Source organism: Lemur catta, chromosome 5 (assembly GCF_020740605.2).
Source record: "Lemur catta isolate mLemCat1 chromosome 5, mLemCat1.pri, whole genome shotgun sequence".
In the NCBI taxonomy this organism is placed as follows: Eukaryota; Metazoa; Chordata; class Mammalia; order Primates; family Lemuridae; genus Lemur; species Lemur catta.
Genome location: NC_059132.1, coordinates 17,000,445 through 17,026,085, shown reverse-complemented (window position 1 = coordinate 17,026,085; position 25,641 = coordinate 17,000,445). Strand labels below are relative to the sequence as shown.

Genomic DNA, 25,641 nt, shown 5'->3' with positions numbered 1-25,641 from the left:
AATTTCAGGTGAGAGGGGAAACACTCCCTGGAGGAAACCCTGTCTTTAGGAAACCCTGTCGTTCTGCCAGAGGCAGACCGTAATATTGTGTGCAGCTGGCATTTATTTGTCACTTACTATGTGCCGCGTGTCAAGGGGCTGCCACAGTAGACAGGCAGAGCTGGGCCTGCCCCTGTGTGGTTGGCGGACAGTGGTTCTGATGCCCCTCCAAGCATTCCCAGGGAATTCATCCGCCTGCCAGGGAATGTGTCGTCCCTGCCTTTCCCTGCCCGGCCTCCTTGCTGTTTCTGCTGGAACTTCCACTGTGAACAGCTCTGAGCCCGGCTGCGGGGACGGGCAGCGTATTAGTAGGGCTAGAGCTGCCTTATCCCTTAGCAGTGATACTTCATCCTTTTCTATTCACTTTTCATTCCCCCTACATCACCCCCACCCCTGAGACATTCAAAATATACTCCTTTGGGACTGGAAAAGCACAATGTTAGGCTTGATATATTGGGGGGGGGGAATCTTGGCAGAACTCGTAATCTGCTTATCTTCAGCCAGCAAACCACCAAAGCCCCGGCCAGCCCTAGAGGGCCCTTCTAAGAAATGGGCTCAGCAAACACGCCCCATGAGCAGCTTTCTTATTACTACAAAAAAGGCTCCGGTCTCCTCTCCTGTGACCACTTCTCAGAGCAGCCAGTCTCTGAAACCCTCCACCGGCCTCCCGCTGCACAAAGGGGGAATCCGAAGTTGTTCTAGAGTGCAAGCTCAAGACGGGCCACAACTGTGCCACTCGCAGCTGGGGCCGTGCACAGCAGGTGCTCTGTGAACAGCTCCGTCTCCGTGGCTTGCCGGTCCCTCTGCAGTCTGGGGGACCAACAATCTGCCCCCCACTCGCTGGACCCCACGTCGGCCCACTTCCTGCTCTCAGCTGAGCCCCGCTGAGCTGCTCGTGCCGGGTGGACGTCCTCCCTTCCTGGAGTGGCCCCAGTCACGTGGATCCGCCCTGACTCTTTCCAGGCCTCTGCCCTCGGTGCCCTTTCCTGCTGAGTGAATCTAAAACAGGATATTCTTTTACATTTTATCACCCTGTCCCACTTTATTTTTCTTATATCAACTTTATTTAGGTTATAATTTTCAAACTACCCACACATTTTTTTAAGTGTCCATTTGGACTCCTAAAATTTGAAAACCATACCCACCTGAGGAAGCACCACCACAGCCATGACAAGGACATTGCCACCCTCAAGAGCTGCTCTGCGCCCCCTCCCAGCCTCACCCCCGGCCTACGCACCCACTGGTCTGCTTCCCATCACTAGCAATTGGCTTTGTCTGCCCTGGAGTGTCACACCCAGGGAGTCCTGTGCCGCTTAGTGTCAGGCTTGTTTCACTCAGCAGAACATCCGCGAGATTCACCCAGGTGGTTGTGTGTCTCTGGGGCTGATTCCTTTTATTACTGAGCAGATCCTCAGTTGTACAGATGTTCTGCAATTTGTTCGTTCACTGTGGATGGACATTTGGCATGTCTGGTTGGCTTTATTTTTCATTCATAGCCCTCATCACTCCCTGACATCCTGTTTCCCCCAGGGAATGCCAGCTCCAGGAGGACAGGACCCTTCTCCGTGTCACTGCTGTATCCCTGGTACCCAGAGCAGTGCCAGGCACACAGTAGGTGTTCAGTGTTTGCTGAAGGAATGAATATTTTTGCATTTCTTTTCTATGAACCTCAGTGTAGAGACCCTTGGGCCTTCCAAGTGAAACCAGGTGTTAGTTAGCTGGGGCTCTCTTGCCCATCAAAGACTGGGCTAAGTGTGCCTGCACCCTGGATCCTATGAATACGCACACACACACATGCATGTACATGCATGCACACACACACAAACACATGCTAATGAGAGAGGCTGGCCAGCACCCCATACTGGCTGCCTGATTATTAGGCATGGGTGTGAATCTCAGCTCCACCTCGTACTAACTCTTGGGCAAGTTATGTAACCTCTCTGTGCCTCAGTTTCCTCATATGCAAAATGGCAATAATTTGTATTCAATAGGGTTACTACGAGCATTAAATAAGATAGTAGATGTTAATCTCTTATAACAGTGACTAGCCTCATTAAATGTTAGCTCACAGTATCATCTGAGTAGTTAGCAAACAAAAATAAGGGAAAACTGCATGGTGTTTACTCAAATTTCCTAAAAACATTTCCTAAAGAGATTAGGCTGTGTCTTAGTCTGTTTTATGTTACTGTAAAGGAATACTGAAGGCTGGGTAAAGTATAAAGAAAGGAAGTTTATTTAGCTGACAGTTGTGCAGGCTGTCCAAGACTCAGGGTGCTGATATCCGCCTGGCTTCGGACGAGGGCTTCTGTGCTATGTCTAAGCATGGCGGAGAATGTTAAAGGGGGAGAGAGACCAAATCTGAGGGGTGTCCCAGCTTGCTAACAACCCACTCTAGTGGGCACTGTTCCATTCCCCCAAAACCAACCAAGTTTCTCAAGAGAGAGAGCTCACTCACTGCCAGGGGAACACACCAGACCACTGGCACCAAGCCGTTCCTGCGGGATCCACTCCCAGGACCTAAACACCTCCCGTTAGGCCCCACCTCTAACACTGGGGACCAAATTTCAACATGAGGTTTGGAAAGACAAACATTGAAACCAAAGCATATCCTGTAAGAGGTTGTACCACCAACACTCCACCTTGTTGCTGTCTACTTCTCTCCAGACATTATTTCCTTTGGGCCTAAATCTTTTCCATTCATTCAGTCCCAATCTTTCGTGAGTCCCCACTATATGCCAGGCACTGTTCCAGGCACTGGGACACTGGGTCACATGAAACAGGCAAGTCTCCCACTTTTTAGGGGTTCCTATTTAAGAAGAGGGAGATGGACTACAAATTAGTAGACAAGCAGCAAGTGTTGTTCAAAGAGTGATGAATCTTTACTGAGGATGGAAACAAGAGGTGACAGAGGGGTTTTAGAAGGGTCAGGGAAGCCCTGTGTGAGGTCGTGATGTTTAGGCCAAGGCAGGACTGACGGGAAGTAGGCGGCTGTGAGAAGATCAGGAGAAAGATCCAGCGAGACAGAGGGAGCAGCTGGGGCAAGGGCCCTGGGGCTGGGCTGAGTTCAGCATGTTCCAGGAATAAGAGAGATAAGAGCAGTGAGGCTGGAACACAGGAAAAGAGCAGTTGGGGAGTTGGCAAGGGGCTGGCTCCCAAATATGCTTACAAACCAGGTGTGGCCGACACCTGGCAAAGCCATCCAGAGTTTTCCGGGAGTCCTTTCTTGTCTGCTCTAATGGGGTGGTTCCTCATCCTCAGGCAGCCAACCTGCACTGCCCGGGTCTGACCCTAGCCCTGCTAAGCTCTTCCTTCCCCCTTCTTCTCTGCTCAGTGGCATCTGTAGGGGACTTACAACCCAGGCCAGCCACCAGATACGCTGGCCAGGTACAGCCAGGTTCTTGGAAAACGCGGAGCTGTCTTGGCTACTGACCATGCTCATTGGTACTGGGCACATTCCGTAACGTGTCTAGGAGCTGTTGTTCTCTCCCAAGATATAGGGGTGGGACTGGGGTTTCTGGGAGGAGGAAATGAGACAGCACACGTCAGCATTTGCCATTATGCCTGGTGCATAGGAAGTGCCTAGGCAAAAACAAGCTTTTCTTATTTTTGATGATTACTTCTTCCACTGCTGGGAGAGGACATGTAATGAAAGAATCAAGAATGCCACCTTCGTAGATGAATTCTCCCCGGCTCCTGATTTTAGGGAACCCTGTTTGTTTCCTCTCTAGCTGCCATCTGCTTGATTCTTGCCTGCGGAGCCAGCGCGATGAGCTGTTCCCGTCTGGAAATGCAGATGCCGTTTCCTGTCCGGAAACTCGGGGGCTCGTTCTCGTAGCGGCCCAAGCAGTGCCTGCAGCTGGGCCGGTCACATCTAGTTAAGTGACTCAGAGGCTGGAAGTAGGAACTGAGCAGGGAGTCCTGAAAAAAGACAGGCGAGGCCACTCCGGGGGAAGCCAGCCCCCACTGGTGCACGGCTGCCATCCCGCCCCCCTTCCCTGAACGCTCAGCCCCTTTGAAAGAGAGCAGGGAACCTGCTGAGCTTTAATGAGGAATCGGCCAGGCGCACCGTGCCACGGGCCTGGCTGGAGGCAGAGAGAGATGAGCGCCCCGAGAGTGACCCACGACCGCTAAGTCGTTGCTGCCGTCACCGGATGCTACCAGAGACCCCCTGGTCATGTGGCTTCAAGCAGCCCTAGCTCACACGTGCCGCTTCCCCGCGATCCCACCGACCGCTGCGCGTGCCCGGCCATCTGAGGGACAATCAACATCAGACGTCGCCGGGAGGCCGGCGGTGCTGCCAGCGCCGAGCCAGGGGAGCGGCAGGCGTCTGAGGGAAATGTCAGCATTTATTGCTTTTCCTGTTCGTGTCGACCCTCCTCGAGCAGACGTTCCAAAGAGCAATAAAGTTATTTTCCCCCTTTTCCCGGGGTCCTGGGCCCCGTAATAACATCTTCCTGAAGGGCGATGAGGCTGTCTTTAACCTTGGCCTCCCTGGCAGCTGTGCGTCCCTGTGGCATCCAGGAGCGTCTCTGGCTGTGGGCTCCCTGCCTGCGGACACCTTGCCCTCTGGGATAGCGACAGGCCCCGCTCAGTGGCCCAGCCTCTGCTCCCCTCCAGCTCCTCTGGAAACCCACGAAGTTATCTTAATTACATTCCTTCTCGGCCTCTGCCAAGAAGTGGGGAGATTTATAATTGAATCAGTCAAATATTTGCTGTGGTTGATTTCTCTGCCTCTCGAGCTCTAGTAGAAGTTGCATTTCCATGCCACTTTGGGGTATGACTGATGATGCCCAGGCACAGCCCTCGAGATGCATGCCAGCACGCGACAGAGGCCAGGGAAGAAGAGAGAACTTGGTAGGGAGGAGCGGTGTATATTTTGGGTTTTTGTGCGATCACCCTCTGGGTGGCTGCAAGGGACGCAAGCTGCTTTGGGAGACAAACATCCACCCACAGCCAGCCCACGCTCAAACATGAAATACTTCCTTCTATCGGGTTTGGCCACCTGCCTCCCAAACACCTTCCAGGGCTTCTGCGGACCTATGACATAGAACGTGCTATGGAGTGATCTCTTTGGTCAGCCAAGCGCAGAGCAGGCCCCCGAGCATCCCCATGTCCTGCGTTGACCACAATGGGGTCTTGGAACAGAGGAGTCAGATGTCCCCGGCGTTAAGACTGAGGTATCAATTCCCAGCGCTGGGCATGGAAAGGAAACTCTGGCCGGGGCCTGGGCTCTTGGAAAATGGCCTCCCTCTAGTGACAGCCACTCTGCCAAGCTGACCACGCTGCAGAATCCTAGAGAGCAGAGGCTCCCCTGAACCAGATGGCTTCCCTGCTAACCAGCTTCTCTCTGGCTCCGGGTCTCCCTGCCTGGGAAGGCAGTCTCCACGTCTGGCTCGGTTGGCCCACCCTGCGTTCCTAGTCTGCAGCCCTTCCCCAAGTTACAGCGGCAGGGGTGATGCTACATGACACTGCTTGGTGTACGTTAATCTGTGATAGGGGTAACCATAGACCCCACTCTAGGGCACTTTTGAGATGGAGAGAAGGAACGAATGGGTTAGACCAGGACATTCTCGGGCAACTGGGATAAAGAGACATCTTACACATAATAGAGTTGGAATTAGACCAGCAAAACACACTGCCATTTTTTTCCTGGGTGATTCTCTCCTACTGCCCTATAAGAAATGGAAAATATGCTAGAACTTGCTGTGACCTTGAAGAGCAGACTGGGAGGGCAGAGAGGCATGTAGTTATCTGTGGCAGCTATGCCAAAGTAATGAATAAGCCCCAACACTTCAGTGGCTTAATTTAATAAGCGTTTATTGCTCACTCATGTCATCATTTCAGGCTCTCCCGCAAGTGCTAATTCTAGGATCCAGGCCACTCCTATCTGGTGACTACAGCACCCTGGGCTTTGAGGGTTCCCTGGCACCCTCCAGGGGAAGATGGGAAGGGAGGGAGAACAGGTGAAAGGAAGTTGCAGGGGCCGTGTGAGGGCAGGCTCTGGAGTGGAGCGCTTCCCAGGGCTCACACCACATGGGCCAGCACACTGGTGCATGCCCCCTTCTAGCCGCAAAGGGGCTGGGAACGAGCAAGATCCTGATGGGGCAATGACTGTCAATCTCCACCACAGAGGTCACTAAGGAACGGTGTCAAGGGAGGAGGGGAAGGAAGACACAAGAAGAAACAAAGACAGTGCAAAGAAAAAAACACTGCACACATTCCCAGTGAGGATTGGGAAGGTGAACTCATAGAGGCCTTATACAGGCAACTGTCAAGTCTTGAAGTTCTATATGAATTTGCAAACACCTGGGCCACAGTGTCCCACGTGTACATGTTGTGCTCCAGGTGGTACACGATTCCTACCTTGCTGACTACAATTCTGCCCTTTTCTTTCCCATTCAAGAAAGCACATTAGAAGGCAAGGGAGTGGAAATGATTGTTATACATTCAATTTAGTTTCCTTGCAGTGGAATTCATTTACAAATTCCGTGTTTTATTCATTTGATATTTAACAAATACGTATGGATGAGACTCTGCTCCAGGTGAACTTGATACGACAGTGAATGTTAATAATGATAGCTGAAATGTTTAAGGCACATTAACCACACACATAGTACTTACTGTTCTAAGCACTTTACACGTACTGACTCATTTAATCATCATAGCAACATTCTGATATAGATACTGTTATTATCCCCATTTTAAAGATAAAGAGACTGAGGCACAGAGAATTTAAATAGCTTAGGCAAGTGTCAACATGCCGTTTAAGCTATTTGAGTTCTCTGAGCCTCAGTCTTCAGGTAGTCAAGCTCTGAAGGCCCCACTTATAACCACCCTGCCATGTAGAGTGGAGAACTCCTGTCCTGGCGTTTGCATTCTTCTGAGTAGGCTGACAATACACGTAAAAGCAAATTGTATCATTTTAGGGGGTGACAAATCCTTTGAAAACAATAAAGCTCAATAAAGGGATACAGGACAGAGACACACCAGACACTACATCATGTCATAGCCAATACCTTATTCGAGAGCCCCCGGCTAGCAGATTCTTCCTTAAAGGAAAACTGCCCTCCCTGCTTCTACAGAGCCAGCCAAAAGACATGTCTTCTCTCTCCTCTGAAAAATGCCTTTTCTTGGTGTAATTTGCTTGGTTGGACAGGGAGCACTGCCACAAGTCCTCAGCTGTGTCTGTGTCCCTTGCTGGTCGGCCAGGGCAGCGGGAGATGACGGATGCCCTGTAACCAGCGACGGCCCCACACAAGTAATCACCTTCCCAAACTCTTCCTCATGGGGGTGATAACTTGGACCCCAAATGAAGTATACTCTCCTCACCTTGGCACCAAGGAAGTGACAGTCATTCCTTTAGCTGTCAGCAATTTGTAGACAGGGGTCTTTGTAGTTAGACATTTACGAGGTTGCTAAGGAACAAATGCTTTAGTTGGAAAGGTCTCCGAAAGCAGCATCAGTTTGTCATATCACTTCAAATCATTGATTTTAGCCCACAAAGACAGGTGTGACCATGGGACGTGGGGTAGAGGGAAGCTAAACACAAACGCTTACTTCCTGAGATACAGGGGAAATTTCTACCCCTGAGCAGTGACTGTCTCCAGCTCCCTGCGTGCTAGAACCACTCACTTCTCTCCTACGATCATTATGATTTGCAAGTAGGTGAATCATGGTCACTCAGCACTTAATAAAATGGTTATTATCTTCCAGGCACTGCCCTAAGCATTATCTCATGTCATCCTTACAACCTCCCTGAATGTTAGGTGCTATTGTTCCCCGGTACGAAAACTGGGAAGAAGGTAAAAGTAGATTCGCCCAACATCAAAGAATAGCAAGTGGCAGAGTCAGAATTCAAACCCAAGTTTGTCTGATGGCAAATCCTTTGTGCTTAAGATTATAGAGTCTTTTGTTTTGAATTATCACGTTTCAGATGGAAAAACTGGCAACGCTGACCACGGGGAAGGCACATTAGGAGATTCCTGGAGTTTCATTCTGTGAAGTTCGTGAAAGGGGTTATGGTTGATGTCTGTAACCCATCAAAACCTTTTCATGGAAAGGAAAGTGGAGAGATTGCTTAATCCCACCGTGGTGGTTTTTATCAGCTAAAACCTATACTTTGAATGTTCTCTAGAAGTCAGCATGCAAGTGACTTTGCTATGCAGTAATTTTGAAAAAGTTCACAAGATTAGTCCGTTGTTACTGGGGTTTTATCCATTTTCTTTGCATATGGTAAGAAACACTGGTGTCTTCTTTGCCTTCTCCCCATCCTCTCTCGAGCCCTGTCCTCTCTCCCTTGGAAATGCTTCTCCAAAGTTGACTCCTCATTCGCTGTCCTGATCAAACCCTTGTCGCCTCATACTTGGGTTTCCCCAGTTACTTCCTAACTGGTCTTCCTGCTTCATCTCATTCTCCCCTTTAGAATATCTCATGTCCTGCCCACAAAGTAATTCCTCATACATCTCTTTCATCACATCAGTCACTGCTCAAGAGTCTTCAGTGGCTCCCACTTGTCCGCCACAGAATTTTACCTGTCATTTAAAACAGGCCTCTCTCAAGTCACACTTTCCTTCCCCCATCCCCTCATTCCGGTAGCCTGGGCTGACCACTGTGTCTCTCACTTGTTGCTTCCAATTCTCAACCTGGTTTCCATTGAAACAGAGTTTAACATTTAATTCTTGTTTTATCCAAGGCCAGGCAGTTTGAGGTCACGGACTATGTGGCTGAACAGACCTATGTCCAAATTCTCAGTTGGCCACTTAGGAGCTGTGTGACTTTGGTCAAGTTGCTTGACTTCTCGGAGCCTCAGTCTCCTTATCTGTAAAATATGGGTATGAATAGTACAAAGAGAGCTACCAAGATAGAGTTCTTTCAAGAATTGAACAAAATGATGATGAGGAGGAGGGTGACAACAACAACCAACATGTATTTTGTGTTTGCTGTATGCCAGGTACTATTCTAAGTATTATCTTAATCTTCACAACAATCCTACAACATAGATACTATTATTTTCAGTTGTGCTGATGGGGAAACTGAGGTGAAGCCAATAATTGCCAATAAGTGCCACAGCCAGGATTCCTGGCCAAGGCTCCCTGGCTCCACAGCGCTCACCCTCCACCACTCTGCAGGACCACCTTCTTCTAGTAGATGATCAATAAATGCTCGCTGGAAACATGGTTCTGTGATTCCTTATTGAAATTCTTGTGGTGTCAGATACATTTTGGAATTCAGAATTTGAAGAGTTACAGAAAAGTTATGCTTGGCACATACAGTGTATTATATAACACCCCAGCGGGAACTAAAGCAACAACTCATATCTCACATACACACACACACACACACACACAGACACGTACATACAAACAAAAAGAAAAAACCACTTTGGGTTAAAGGTTTTTGGGTTTCAGAACTGCAGATAAGAGATGGTGGCTTATAGTAAGAACCAGTAAGAATAATTGTAAGCATAATAAAGGTTGGCTGTTAATGTTACAACTTTTGTGACTCTCGTCGTACTGGATGAGTTCATAGTAAAATGTACTAACAAGTCTTTCTCTGGTCACGAATGGTGGGAGGGGAAGATGCTAGCCATGACACCAGGTCTGCACTTTGCGTCTCACGCGGGGCTCTCTCCTTTCCCCAGTATGACTTCATGGAGCGCCTGGACGGCAAGGAGAAGTGGAGTGTGGTTGAGTCGCCCCGGGAGCGCCGGAGCATACAGACCTTGGTGCAGAATGAAGCCGTGTTTGTGCAGTACCTGGACGTGGGCCTGTGGCACTTGGCCTTCTACAATGACGGCAAAGACAAAGAGATGGTTTCCTTCAATACTGTTGTCTTAGGTAGGTGTGGGGTCTCTGAGATGCTGCACCATGCAGGGAAGATGGAAATGTTTGGGGCTTCTCTGTAGAAGACACATCTTCTTAGGTGGTTTCTACCGCAAATGAGACCAAACCAGAATCCTTCAGCTGGGCCTCTTAGTATCAGCCACCTAAAACTGGCTCTGGTTAAAGTGGGAATGCTGCCTAAACCACAAAAGAGCCAGCCTTGGTCCCAAAGATTCAACTGTGGTTAAAAGTTTGGGTCAGGCTGCCTGGGTCAAGTTATGACCATACAACCTGAGCAAATCACTGGATTTTATAAGCCTCGGTTTCCTTACAGTAAAATAAAACTAACACTACTGCCCACCTCATAGGACTGTTATGAGGATTAAGTAAAATAAATATATAAATCTCTAAGCATGCAGTAGAGCCAGTAAACACCAGCCATTCACATCAGCTCAGAATTTCTCTGAAAAAATGGAGGAAATCCCAAAATGAAAAGGTTTTCAAACCTTAGAAATAAATCAGGGTAAGGATATAGACATGAAAAATCATGTCTTTATTCCCAAGCAAGTAAATCTCAAAATGCCTTACTTAAGTACTTGTCATTTTTGGCATGTTTTAATCCTGCTTTTTATTAGATATCAAGGGAAAAGCTAAGGTTTTACCCAAAATTTCCTCTTTTATGCACATACAAGCCCCCTAAAAGGGTCATTAGCTTGAGAAGATTTCATGAAGTTTTCTACAACAAAACCTAAGAATTTGAACAGAGAAGCTGCAGATATTTTCATTAAAGTTGTTTTGTAGTTGGGTTTGAATCTTTCTTCTGATACTAATAATTGATTCTGGGTAGAACATCATGAATCAGGACAGATTATTCGACCCATTTCACAGAGGTTCAGAAAGCTGAGTCCCTCAAAGTCCCAGGATGTGGAAATGAAGGGAATGGCGTGGTTTGCTGGGCCTCGTCCGTTGCCTTTGTGCAGCACCACGTGTCCGGACAGCTTTGGGTTGTGGGAGCTCAGTGTTGACGGGGGAAGCCTAGATAGGGTGTTTTCTGGAGGAAAGGCCTGGGAGCTCCAGGATTAAATCCCAGGCTTTCTTTCACACATCTTTACAAGTTACTCATCTCCCTGAGCTTCAATTTCATCATCTGTGAAAGGGTAATGACCGTGTCCACGAAGTGCAGGGTGATATGAATATCATGACGAGTGGAACGTGTCTGGCGTGGACTGGTAGTCACTACCTCTCAATGAGAGCTGATGGTTTTTTAGGAATACGTCTTGCAGAGGTGTTTTCCTCTTGACTGCATTTTAGGAACTTTTCTATGGGTCCCACAGAGTCTTCTGAGGGGCTCCCTGATTCTTGAAAGAGCTTTGTAATCCAACGTGAAATTCAGATGGCAGTTCTTCGTCAGTGGCCCCAACTTCAGAATGGTGTAAAATCACATGGAGTTTTGGTATTGACCAAAGGATTGAGGTCAATCTTTATTCCCTCTGCTACGGAAGGATTGACCCTATCAGGGCTAGCCAAATGCTCTAAAGCAGGAGTTGGCACCCTGCAGCCCCCGGGCCAAACCTGGCCCACGGCCTGTTTTTATGAATAAAGTTTTATTGGAGCACAGCCACATTCATCTGTTTACATATTGTCTATGGCAGCTTCCCACTGTGACAGCAGAGTTGAGGAGTTGCAACAGAGACCATATGGCCCACAAAGCCTGAATAGTTACTGTCTGTCCCTTTACAGAAAAAGGTTGCCAATCCCCACTCTGAAGTAATGTCTTAAACTTTGTATAATGAAAGTCACCAGAGTGTTCCGCAGAAGGAAAATTTCCAGGATCAGGTTATGTACCAATGAGATAAAAAAGTAAAAACGTAGAGACTCGTTCACAAAAGGAAGAAGCTAGAACAAGTTTGGAAATAGTTTGAGATGTTGAGATTTTTTTAAATTCTTTAGTTTAAGAACATGATGAGAAATGACTTCCTTTTTGTCACTTTGTGTTTAAACTCAAAAGGCTTGACACATACCTGACAGCACACGCCACGCACGGCGGCTGGCTCAGCCGGGGTCTACGAGCACTCAGTGAAATGGTTAATAACAGTAGTGACAGGCACACGTTTCCAGTGTGGACCATGAGCCAGTCCCTGTAATATGCCATTTGTGTCCCTACCCATAGAGTAGCCTTACGAGGTAGGTGCTGTCACTGTTCTTTCCATCTTCCAGTTGGGGAAACCAAGGCTGAGAGAAGTTAAACAGCTTGCCCGAGGTCACACACAGCCGGGAAGAGGTGAAATCAGGACTTAACCTTTCCAGAGCCTGAGCTCTTAACCACTGGATTTCTCTGGATTCCAGCCAAATAAATTCCTTCCCCTCTGAACAGCAAGCTTTCTGGGAGCCCGATGATCTAATAACGACTCTGACCCCCTTTCCCTTTTTCCGCACAGACACAGAGGTTGAGGTAGTGAGATTCCATCCCCCCCTCCCCACCCTGGTCGTCAGGGCCGGAATCGCAGTCCTCCCAGAGGGTTTCTCTCGTCTGGACTGTAGCTCAAAGAGAAAGTCAAAGGTAATCGGCCTAATAGCTGGGCAGACATCTTGATGGAGCAATGATAGTAATTGTCCTGAAATGCAGGGAAAGAACAGTGTTTTGTGTGGTTCAGAGGTTCTCCCACCCAGACCTGTTATCAGAACATTCTCCAGCAAGTGTGGCCGGGCGCGCTGAAAACCCTGCGGTATGAAACACAGGGGAAGGTGTTAGATGGGTATCAGCCAGTGATCCCACTAAATGCACCTCTGACTCGGGGAAGCCCTTTGATATGTTTTGGAGAGAAGCGGCCTGCTTCCAGGGCTGAGTTTCATCTCGGGGACAAAGGCGTGGCTCTCTCGAAGCTCGGTGCAAGCCTCCACGCGTGTAAAATCCTGTTTCCTGGGCTCACTCCCGTCTCCGGCCATTTTTTCCTAAGAAAACTTAAACCAAGTTGACAAGAATGCAAACTAATAGCATCTCCATAGTAATATGTAATGAATGTTAAAGAAAAGGGACAGAAAGGCGGGTTCTTTTACATCTCAGCAGTGCCACACTATTGGTTTTTCTCTCAAAAACTGTCCAAATGCTTCTTCACATAAGAGACCTTGGGAAAATTCAGTGAAAAATACTCTTTCTTACAGGCTTTATTTTGGATTTTTCTGCCCTCCTACATACACATGCACACGTGCACACACACATATATGCACACTTTGACAACTGTTTACCAAGGACCTACAGTGTACCAGGCATTTAGAATACCCCAGTGAACGATTCAGATCTGGTCTCTTCGTCGGGCAGCGTGATGACAGAAGACAGACATGCAAAAAGGGAATTATAGGAATCACAGCAACAAAGAGGAAGTGGCACAAAACCCAGATTGAGGAGAGTGAGGGAGGAAGACAGCCAGGAACTAAATGTTTTCTAAACTGAGACATAAGGATAAATATGTCAGGTATAAAGACTTCCAGCAGAGGGAAGAGACTATGTAAAGACCAGAGTCCTTTTCCGTGGGACAGTGGTGACAAGGAGTCCCTGGGCCTTCATGGCTCGATTTCTGAAGATGTAAGGTTTGCAAATCAGAAAGCTTTGGCCTCGGGAATGTTGATTTCCACCAAACCATCCCCAGCCGCAGATGTTCAACGAGAAGCAATCGCTGCTTCACTGTAGGAGTGACTTCCTCTAAAAATGCAAGCTGGATAATGCTGCTCCTCTGTTTAAATTTTGCATTTGTTCCAAGCAGTTCCAGAGTAAAATCCAACTCATCTGCAATGGCCTGCAGGGCCCTGGGTGACCTGTCCCTCTGCCTGTATCTCTCCAAAATCAATTTATGGCACTCTCTCCCTTGTTCGCTACCCTCCAGCCACCTTGAATTCTCACCTCAGGCCTTTACCTAAGCTGTTCTGCCACCTGGAATACTCCTTCTCCCAGCTCTTCACCTGCTGGTTCCAGCTCACCCTCCAGTGTCACCTGCATGGAATAGAGAGGACTTCCCTGACCATCCTTTCTAAATAGCTTCCCCCTGTTACCCCATCCCAGTGTCCTATTCTCTATGACAGTGGAAAGTTCTATTAGGGCAGGTAACTTATTCACCCAAGTCTGTCTTATTCCAATGCCTCGTATAGTGCCTTGCATATAATAGGTGCTCAGTTAATAGATTCAATCATATGTCAAGAACGTGACAGGTCTGAGATCTTACCCTAATTGCAAGCTAGCATGTTAGCCTGCCGCAGTTTCATAGATGCTGTCAGAAGACATAAAACTTCACAGACAAGGGACTTTATTACTCAGAGCAATGCACTATGCAGAGAATCAGCCAGTGTGCCAATTCCTCAAGCCCCAGTTCCCTCAGGGTAACACAGAGGGTCAGGTGCTACTTGCACATGTGGTGGGTGCATTGCAGGAGAGAAACCCTGAGTTTACTGAACCTGAGTCTCTCGTAGTGGGCAGTGAGCATGCTTGCCCATTGCTCCAGAGGGAGACCTTATCTTTAGTCTACTGGATAATAAGTAAACCTGCCTTTGCTGTGAGGAGAGATACAATCTCTGTTTCCCAAGGCTGTTCCCCATACACATTGCCTTGAAAAGATAGTTCAGAACTAAGGCAGTTGGTGCCTGTGCTCATAAGATACTCGGAAACACAAAGAGACCCAGGGAGAATGTCCCCATGCAAAATTACTTATTTTTGGTTTGCAGAAATACCTAATGCTTTTTGAATGAATGTTGAATAGATGAAACAAATAGGTAACCACTTGGATGCTTCCCAGCCCACATTTACGGAGCCAACCTCAAGGAGTTTCAGCCTAAAATGTTAATTGTTAGACATTAAGGAAACCAGCTTGATAGAGTCTATAGTCTTTTGCCTGATTTTGAAAAAGCAAGTATACTCCCTGAGTTCTCAGAACACCAGAAACCAACTACAGTCTGGCTTTGGAAGAAGAGAACTGTGAAGTGAAACACTGCAGAAAGAAAGCAAAATTGCATGGTTTGGTTTTTCAATCTAGAGTGGGAGTAAATGGGTTATTAGGTTTAAAGGCAACGCGGCCTTCACCACTCTCAGGTGACTCCATCAGGAACAATTAGACTTTTCAGTCTTTCATACCACATCACTGAGTCAATGTCTCCAACTCTCCAAGAGTGGTGTAATGCCACATTGCGGGCATAGTGGCCTGTGCTTTTCTTTTCATCATCATAATAATTTGGAAACTAAAAATCTAAATTTGTTTTAATTTAAGGCAAAAATGAGGATAATAATAATCATTTTTAAAGAATATGACTATTTCTGTGCAGACCCAAATCAACATGAAAAAAGTTCCAAAATGATGCCTTTGAAGGTATTACTTGAGAGTATATATAGAAAGGTAAATCATCAAATAAGATGGTTATGCAGGTTAGAGAAAATGTGAACTAATTGATTTTCATGAAAAATAAGATCTGCAAAAGCTAAGCATAAAAGGACTTTCATGTAACTTTAAAAAATCCTACTACTTAAAGAACCCCCAAATCATGCCTAGATTAATCAGTCTTGTGTCTTTGGATTTTTCTTTTATTAAAATTCCTTAAAGCAGGAAATATATTTTTACTCTACAAACCTGAGAGTAGGAACAACTTCTGTTTTGCAGAATCACTCTCTATACCTGAGGCTAAAAACGGATACCCCACATGTCAGACCAAATGTCAAATCTCGGTTGGGATGATTGGAGGGAGGGTGATTATAGTGTTTAAAAACTTGTCAACATTTGACCGTGAGAGCTTTTGCAGTTTTTAAGTCCAGATCGGTAGTTTCTACTAAAAAAAGCAAAAGTTTCAGCAATACTAGCGCTGTATTTCTGCCTGGGTTCATCAGATGGAGCGTGGTGGTTACTTCCACACCCTGTCCATGCTGTCCTGGTCCCCATCACTCCCCGTGTCCTTACTTCACTCATTGAGGCCCCCTAAAGGTCCCCTAGAGTCATCTGCGGTTACTGCCACTGGTCTCTAAAAATGGTGGGTGAGTGATTATGAAAGTACCGCCCCAGCAGGCAGAGGAAAAGGTAATTGCTAAACTTCTGTCTTTCAGATTCAGTGCAGGACTGTCCTCGCAACTGCCATGGGAATGGCGAATGTGTGTCTGGGCTGTGTCACTGCTTTCCAGGATTTTTGGGAGCAGACTGCAGTAAAGGTATGTGATTGGAAAACAGGCCATAGGATTCCCCGAGGGGATGACAGAAGGGACACCCAAGCAGCCTTCCCAACAAATTCCACCGGACACCTTGTAAACCCACGCATGCTAGACGGGCTTTGGCAAAGAGGAGGCTTTGATATATGACCGTTGGCCAACATACCTATAGGAGCAGGGCAGTTATCCTTGGCACTGAGGTGTGCTGAGAAGAAAGATTTGCTAAAAATGAGACGGTCGAATTTCCTGTAAAAGCAGAAGTGAATTACCATCACTCCTTTCTTATAATCATTAACTTCTATGTAATGGAAGATTAAGCATCTCAGGGTTAGTAAATTTCATTCATTCTGGCCAGCTATGCTCTTAATCTAGGAAGTGCTATTTATCTTGGTGGAATCGGTTTTAAATTGTATTATTAATTTATCTACACTGCTTTGCACAGAATGGCTGGGGCCCTGGGATTCTTGGGGGAAAGGTAATGTAAGAAAGAAAATGACTCTCACAAGAACAGAGAATTTAGGGGCTGCACACCCAGCTTGCAAGAGACCTTCAGCACAACCTTCAAGAGGCTCTATCAGAGGGAGAGCAAGGAGTCTCACACTTTTTACACATGCGAGACACACACACACACACACACACACACACACACACACACACACACACACACACACACACACACAAGTGGATACATCTAGATTAATGCAAATACAAACTTAAAACAAAACTTTCACAAAACGATACTTACCCCTAGTCCATTTTTTTATATTCTATTCTTTTTTTTTTTAATGCTGGTTATGATCCACTACACTGATTCCCCACACGCCGGTAGGTCATATCCCAGTATGAAAACCAGTGATCGGCAGATGAAGAGTCCTAGCAGAAGAGACAGGCCGTCCTGGGTTCCAATCCCAGCTCTGCCATTGAGTGTCTTTCTGACCTTGAGCGAGTGATTGAACATTTCTGAACCTTGGTGTCCTCATTGGGAAAAGTGAAGAGTTAAACTTCCTAAGTTTATCATGAGGATAGTGTAAGATAACACACACACACAGCTCTTCGCAGGGCATGATGTAAAGCCTCAAAGGGTTTGATATTCTGATTTATTTATTTATATTTTATTTATTTATTTATTTAAATAATCTTCCCATTGTTTTTATGTGCGCTTCATTAAAAGCCCCTCCTGCCTTGACATGCTGAGAGAGGCAATTCCTAACAAAGCTGCTCTGTGAATGCTGAATGGGGCCACTCCTTTTCCCACTCTTACCGTAATTGCTTGGAAAAATAGCATTTCCACTAGTCTCAGTATTTCTAAGATGTGAGACTCCCATCCTTACCAATGCTAACTAGTATGTGAGCGGGGATTTTTTGTGCTTGAAGTTCTGGATTGATGGAACGTGCATGAGACTAATCCCTAAATGACACCACTTACAAACATCTCCTCTATCACGCGGTACAGGGAAATGTTGGGTACACTTGCAAAGAAAGCAAGAAGCCACGAAACAATTCAACAATTCTCTGGGCTGTGCGTCAGGCTTAGCACAGTCTGCTGATGGCGCGGGGACACACCAGCAAAGTGAAAAACAGAGACAGGAGTTTCTCCCAGCACCTTGCCCAGGCTCTACGCAGCCCTGACGGAGCAAGGGGAACGGCATATGCATCACCAAGCCGAGCGCTTTTCCTGGCGGAGGCTTGGAAGCAAAACCTCAGCGTCGTTTGAATGGCTTTCCTGGCGTAATCTAATTTTCCTGGGAGTGAAGGCATTAATGAGAGGAAGGACAGAGTAGTCCTTTTATATGTGGCTGCAAATGGGCTGAACACTCAGCCGCGTGGCCTGTGAGCTGTAAATGTATATTAACACTGACACACATCGATGTATTATTAATCCTAAAAACCATGTGTGCTCTGACTGCACATCCAGTTACTGGCCTTTTAAACCTAAGTGCCCTGGCCATTTAAGAACTCTTCACTCTAAATCCATTTGCAGATGAGCGTCCATTCTGCATTATGGATCTGTAATGGGGTGTGCATTTAGCTGCTTAAAAGGACTCTCGGTGTGTGTTTTGCATTCACCACCTGCACTGTGGCCGGGTGCACACTCCGAGTGTGCATTAGCCATGGTATATAATTGATCCTTGCGAAACAAATATTGAGTGGCTGTTGAGAGTAGTTACTCCTCCATGCTCAGTTGCTGTTCCTGAAATCGGGCTTTGAACGTGTATATTTTAATTTAGCTGTCGATGCACACAGTGGACAAAACTGAAGTATTTGAAGAATAAAATTGCTTTCCCTTGTTTCTCTATTCTGGGCAAAGTTGGCTTAAGAGGGTTAGGAGTGAGGTTCTACCTCTTTGCCCTAAAGATGTTTCTCCCTTAGTTTTTTTTTTTAAAGGCCACAGTTTAAGCTACTCGGTTGGTTACAAAGCTAACTTTCCCCTTATTATGAAACCCTGTATCCTGATCTTTAATCTTGCGTGTACCACCTTTATTATTTTTGCCAAGTTCGTGGTCCATAAGTATTATTATTAACATATTCCTTTAAGTTAACACATTATGGTTACATAGATAAATTTATTTTAAAGGCACAATGTCAAAACCAGAAATTGAAAAACAGAAAACTGGAATCGATTGCCATAATCATAATAGGAAATGTCAGTGCCACCTTTAGCCCTCTCCAGAGAGTAATATTTTCACTGTGATGGGCATCCAAGCCAAGTCAGCTTCTAACACACTTATTTCACATCAAGAATCGCAAAAGAGGACTTGAGCACACATGAGCCAGCCTGGCTTCGAGACAGACTCAAGCCTCGAACATCTCACTTCGTAAGTACTGGCTCCTGAAAATAACAGAATTCCCTAACTACAACAGGGGGAGAACATGAGAAAATAAAAAGAGGAACACAGATTAACTGCACTGGCTCCAAGTGGGGAAATCGAATGACTAGGACCTGATTTACTTCTGATATGTTAAGCCTGTACCTCTAATTGTTTTAAAATAACAACTAAGAGCTATTAAGTACTAAATATGTACCAGACACTGTGCAAAATACTTAATACATACTGTCTTACTCATCTTCGTATCAACAATATGAGGTAAATCCTATTTTAACCAATCCTCCCCCACCAGTTTGTTAAACTTTTTATATTGAGCTCATTTATTTTATTTTATTTCTTTATGTATTTACATATTTTTTTGAGAAGAGTTTCACCCTGTCACCTGGGCTAGAGTGCAGTGGCATCGTCACAGCTCACTGCAACCCCAAACTCTTGGGCTCAAAGGATCCCCCTGCCTCAGCCTCCCAAGTAGCTGGGACTACAGGCATGCAACACTATGCCTGGCTAATTTTTTCATTCTTTGCAAGGACTGGGTCTTGCTCCTGCTCAGGCTGGTCTCAAACTCTTGGTCTCAAGCAATCTCCCAACCCCCTGCCGGGCATTGGCCTCCCAGAGTGCCAGGATTACAGGTGTGAGCCACCCATGGCCAGCCTGAGCTCATTTCAGACTTTCTGACGAGTAGCAAATATGGACATAGAGTTTCCATATAGAAAGAGTACATGATTCCCCTTATGTCAACATTATAAATGTCCATAGTTTGATGACCCAAACCAAGAAATTAATATCCATACGATGCTATTAGCTAATCTACCGACTTTTTCGTAATTTTGCCCTTTCTTTCAGGTCTAGGATCCCACATTGCAATTTAGTTGCCCTGTCTCCTTAGTCCCTCCAGCCTGTCGAGTTGGTGACAGTTCCTCAGTCTTTCCTTGTCGTTCATGACTTTGACCCTTTTGAAGAGTACTGGGCAGATATTTTATAGTATGTCTCTCCATTTGGGTTTGTCTGATATTTTCTCGTGATTCGATTGAGCTTATGCATCTTTAGCAAGATGCCATGCCCTCCTCAGTGCATCCTATCAAAGATGCACCTCCCATATGCATAACAAAGAAAATTCAAATGTGGTTGTGTGTGTGTGTTTGCACGCCTTTGTTCTACATTACACGTAAGGCTGAGAGGCTAGAAGGCTCTGTCCCGTTGGTCCTGCACAGCTTGTCGGTGGCTATGACAAGTTGCCATTCACAAACAACTTTTGAGCCCAGGAAGCTCCAAGTGTTAGCAGGGAGCAGCGTGGAACAGGCAGAAGGAAGCGATGGGCCAGCGAGTGCAGAGATGCAGCTGGGCCTGGAGCTCCCGCGACCCAGGACAGTGCTGCCCGTCTCCCAGCTGTGGCCCACGATCATTTCCCTTCTTTCCTGATAAAACCTTTAAGAGGCCGAGAGCAAAAGGTCCTCCCTCATCACAAATCCACACTCACCTTTGTTCCTGCGCTGACAGCTGCGCCCAGGATGCGATGCCTCGAGTTCTGCCAGTTTCTGCGACCGCCGGCAGCCGGCAGACTCAGGCCCTCCTGCCAGGGGGAGAATTTGCCACGTTAGCAAGCGAGACTCCCATCACAGCCAAGCAACCGGGTATGTGTCCAAGTGACAGAAATACGGATTTACCCTCTTGACCTCACGCTGAGCCTCCTGTGCCCTCAGATGTGTGGTGCAAACGGCAAACGGCAGCTCCTTGTCTTCTTATAAACCTGCCAGTCTGCATCAGGCGTCTGAGGACATCCTTGCAGAGCGAGGGGGAGTCCGTCAGCATGCATTTGCAGGGCAGCCATCCCGCAGCCCCCGCCACCCTGGGGCCCCGAGAGGCTCTGCAGGCAAAATGGAACTGACCCTCACACGGAGAGAACATATAATGGTTCTAACACACTGTTCAGAGTCAGTTGAGAGGAAAGAACTTTGCACATTCAGCAAATGCTTCTGATGTGCCTGCTATGAGACAGGCACTGCACTAAGAGCCAGATACAAAGACGAGCAAGGGAGCCCCGGGCCCGGGCTTCGGAGAGCTTCCAGTCTGATCCACGCACATGGAGAGCAAGTGCGTAATGTAAATTGAAGTCCCAAATGCAGACTTTGAATGCTGTGGACATTGCTAAGGAGAAGACAAGGAAGTTCATGAAGCAGTGAAGTGTGTGTGTTATGAATGGGGGCGGAAGTTCCCCTGGTGGGGTCTGTAAGGGTCACTCCAGCTGTGGGAATCACGCTGGGGGGGGCAGATGCAATTAAGGAGGCACAGCGCGCACACACGGGGCCACAGGCCAGCAGCTCCCAGGGATCAGGCTCATCCAAGCATTTGGGAAGCCGAGATGGGAACCGAGGACCTGTGTACAAGTGCCTTTATTGGGAACCAGTGTGGAACAAAACGCATGAGGGGAATTTTCTGGGGTGTTCAAATGACACCAGGTCACAGCCAGGGGAAGGCAAGACGGGGAGCTTGTGGCTGGGGCCGGACTTATGACCGAGGCCCACCTGGTCGCCTGGGCCTGTTCGCAGGGATGTTGGTATCGGGAAAATTCGAAGTTTTCAAAGTTTTTAAAAATTCACAATAATGTGGATCTTTGGAAATAGCCAATGCATATCAGGGAATATGGAGAAAATTCCATGGCAAAAGATTCTAGCAAAGGAACCACACTGAAGAACGTGATTCAGTATAGAATTTCATTAATTCAGCAACATAATAAGCAATCTGTTCAGATCCAGAGCGTGAGGAAAAATGGCATTTCTTTCCTGGCAATCCGTACCATTTTCCATCCGGTGCCTCTCCTGTCCGGCAATAACTGTGTTGATTATTCAAGTTATTGTTTATTTTACAGTTTTTTGTTATTACTCTTCTCCTTGTGTGGCTTTCTCATTACTTTACTTTAATGCTATTGGTTGCGAGGTAGAGGTTTTTTAATTATTATTCCTTTTCCTTTTATTTGCTTTTCTCTGAAGGCCTTAACTTCAGAGGCTTCCTAGAGCTGTTTGTAAAGCAGCCTTGCGCTTCGGAAGACAGCCCGGGCTTCCGGTGTCTGCTCTGGCTCCTTGGCTGGCTTCGTCTGGGCGGAGCTTGAGGCCCCACCTGCAGCAGAACCTGAACACACCCGCGCCCGGGTTGTTAGGTGGTGCATATTTAATAGCTATTAGAAATGACAACTCCTGCTGCCAAACAGCTGTTAGTGCAGGCCCAGAAATGCCACAACCACGGGAACATAAAGTCGTCTCTCTAGGGGTTGGTTTCAGCTCCTCCCCAGCTTCTGAGAGCCTTGAAACAAGAGAACGGGAATCTTGCCATTTTTCTCCCGTTAACTGGCAAATGTACCCACTACCCATCCTTCATGGCCACGTGCTAGCACTAAAATCAAATCATCATCATCAGAGCTGTGACTGAGTTCTTACTACATGCAACCACTGTCCTGAGGGTAATGATCTTTCTTTAATCCTCAGAGGCCCTATTTTGTACATGGTTATCATCCCCTTTTATAGATGAGAAAAAAGAGGCACCAAGAGGCCAAGCAACTTGCTCAAGATCACTCAGCTCGTAAGTGGCATCGCTGGGATTCAAACCAAGCAGTCCAGCCTGGACTGGGAACGCTAGACCAACCGTGAGCCATGCAGATGTGGCTTTGCAGGCAGTTTGCGTGGTGGTTGCATACTAGAATTCCGGGTTTGAACCCAAAAAAACTTTTTCAAGAGAGGAACGAGGGTTTCCTAGGGAGAAAGTGGCAGAGCCAGTAGTTTGAAACAAAGTCCATGTGACTTAAGAGCCTGTTGCTCTTAACCCCTCTCCTCCCAGCCACCAGGCATTTTCCACCACCTTCCTCATCCCATCATTCGCTGACTCTTATTGCATTGATCGCCGGGGTTCTCGGCTCCCTTTTTCCTCTCTGTCGCCACAGCCACTGCTGCTCACTTGGCCTCCAGCCTCCCCCTGATGGAATCCCTCCCCATCACCACCTCCAGGGTTCTCCTCTCACGGGCATGTCACTACCCTCCTCAAATACTTTCAGTGGTCATCACGCTTTGGCTAAAAGACTGGTATCTGGGGTGCTTGTTAAAAATGCATTTCCCCAGGTTCTTCCCCCATGCCAGTTGATTCTGACTCGTAGGACTGGTGTGTGGCTCAGGAAGTGCCTTTTTAGCAAGGCTCCCCTGATGTCTGTGGTCAGGGGCCACATTCTGAGAATGAAGATCACGTTTCTTAGAATGATGTTCAAGGTTGTCCATGATCTAAGCCACTCTTATTCCATCACCTCCCACTAAGACCCGTACACTGCAGGTTCCAGACACTTACCCCTCATAAAGTGAGGGCGACCTAATTCCCCCTTGCTCGTGCTGTTTTGTTGGCTGGAATGTTCTTGTCAAGTCCAGACTTTCCCATGAAACTGCTGCTTGTCCTGGAAGGCCAAGCTCTCAAGTCACCAGCTCCCTGAAGTACCCTCAGACACAGCCCCGCGGTCACTTGGGCTTGGCAACACTTCTGCGGTGGCCCCAACTACATGCCATGCCATCAGTTTCCTCTGCTGGTAACAAGCTCCCAGCAGTCCTCGTTGTACATTTCTGTACCTAGTCTGGTACCCAGGACATGAACTTAAGGGGCACGGCTTACAAAGATGAAACATGTCCAGAAAGCGTTGTAAAGAACTAAAGCAAGTGTTGGAGAACAAGTTTCTAATTTGTTAGATCAATCGTGCAGGAATAAATCAGCCACCTTTGGCTGGGGAGGGAGGGAGGGCATGTGCAAAAGAAGGAAAAGGGAGGCATGAAAAAAAGGACAGAAGAAGAGAAAAAGAGTTTACAGAAAAGAAACGCTGTTTATTCCGCAGTTTACGGGCATTATCTCAGAGTAGAAAAGTGACTAAGGAGGAAAGCTGTGGAGTTTGAATTTGCTAGATCTGACTCCACACTCCTCTACTTAACAGAATCCATTTTAGAAAATTACTTAACCTCTCCGAGCCTCAATTTTCTCATCTGTAAAATGGGGACAATAGCAGTAGCACCTATTGCTTTACTATAAGAACTAAAAAGTAAATACATAGAAATTTTGTAGGACCGTGTTTGGCATGTATTAAATGTTGACTAGTATTAAAACAAGCCTTTGAAATCCTTGTTATTATTCCTGTTTTACAGTGAGAGAAACAAAGTCTAGAGAAAGTAGGCTACTTGCCTGAGGTCACATAGCAGTGCCAGATTTTGCGGCCGTGTCTGTTGTTGACACAGGAGAGAGACCTCCCAAATCAAGGGCGGTGACCACTCTCAAAGTCCCCAACAATAAGTACTCCAACAGCTTGGACTGTCCCACCGCCTTGCTGGCTCTGCCTCACAATCTCTTTTCCTGTCTCCCTCTGCACACCAGGGAGCAGTGACAAAGCTCTTAGTCCCCTTCCCCAGGGTAGAGGCCCCTCCCCACTAACCCAGGAACGCCTCCCTGAGAGCCTCCTTCTCTCTCCATGAAAGGTGCTCAGATCCCAGCTGTCCTTCCTGAGACAGCCGGGGCTGCATCCTAGCACCTTCGGACCCTCCAACTGTCACACTTGTCCCCCTCTGCCACCCCAACTCATCCCACAGTCCCCACGAATGCAGACGGGCCAGGGGCCGTGCTGCTGCCCACAGGAATGTTCCACAGCCCACTGCAGTCTGATGTCTGAATCCTACCTCTCCTTCCTCCCATGCCTGGCCTGAGGAAACACGCAGGGCTTCCTTGGCAGCAAAGGCCCAGGACGAGGGGCTTGAAACAGCTGCATTTGGTATATGCTTTGTGGAAAGTGACTGAGCAGACACACTTGGCAAAGTCGCATTTGTGAAAACAGCATAAGAAGAATCACTACTGGCTGGGATCTGTGGCTCATGCCTGTAATCCTAGCACTCTGGGAGCCCAAGGAGAGAGGATCACTTGAAGTCAGGAGTTCCAGATCAGCCTGAACAAGAGTGAGACCCCATCTCTACAAAAAATAGAAAAATTAGCCGGGCACGGTGGCGCATGCCTGTAGTCCCAGCTACTCAAGAGGCTGAGGCAGGAGTTTGAGCTCACGCTTGAGCCCATGAGTTTGAGGTTGCAGTGAGCTATAATATGATGATGCCACTGCACTCTACCAAGGGCAACAGAGTGAGACTCTCTCAAAAAAGAAAAAAAAAAAAAAGAATCGCTACTACCTATTGAAGATCAGCTACATGCCAGGCCCTGTGCAAAGGGTTTTATATGAATTCTCTCATTTCATCCTCACATCATTTCATTACACAGCTAAAGAAACTGAATCTCAGAAAAGTTAAGGCACTTGTCCACATCTCGTTTTCGAAGTCTATTCCTAACCACTAGATTATTGATACCCACGTTTGAGCACTCATGAGAATCATCTGTTAACACATAGATCACTGTAGATTGCTTGGCTGCACGCAGAATTTCTGATTCAGTAGGTGTGGGGGACTAGCATCAGCCTCGGGAGTTTGTTAAATAGCCAAGCTCTCGGTCCCCATGCCAGACCTTCTCAATCAGAATCTGACGGGATCCCCAGATGACGCCCGTGCACGTTCAAGGAGTCGGGATAACATTGCCCTTGAACTCTGCTAAGGCTGCCCAAAGAGAACTGTGACCGAGCCAGTAACATCACTGTTTACCTTCTGTTCCCCCCTGCTCGCCGAGCAGGCGTGGAGGAGCCTCTGCCTCCCCACTCTGGAAGTTTCCGTGCACGTCGTTTGGTGCGTCCACGCCTGCAACCTCCAAAACTTGGCTTCTCGTGATTTTCTCA

At 47.2% G+C, this 25,641-nt stretch overlaps 1 protein-coding gene across 4 annotated transcripts in view; it reads left to right on the top strand.

Annotated features, from left to right (window-relative positions):
• Window positions 1-25,641, top strand: part of TENM2 (teneurin transmembrane protein 2) — a 1,161,672-nt gene that overhangs the window by 1,004,268 nt on the left and 131,763 nt on the right. For all 4 annotated transcript variants that reach the window (XM_045551217.1, XM_045551218.1, XM_045551220.1 and 1 more), the window contains 2 exons: window positions 9,680-9,875; window positions 15,937-16,038. In XM_045551217.1, coding sequence (XP_045407173.1) covers window positions 9,680-9,875; window positions 15,937-16,038 — 298 coding nt within the window. The remainder of the gene's footprint in view (window positions 1-9,679; window positions 9,876-15,936; window positions 16,039-25,641) is intronic.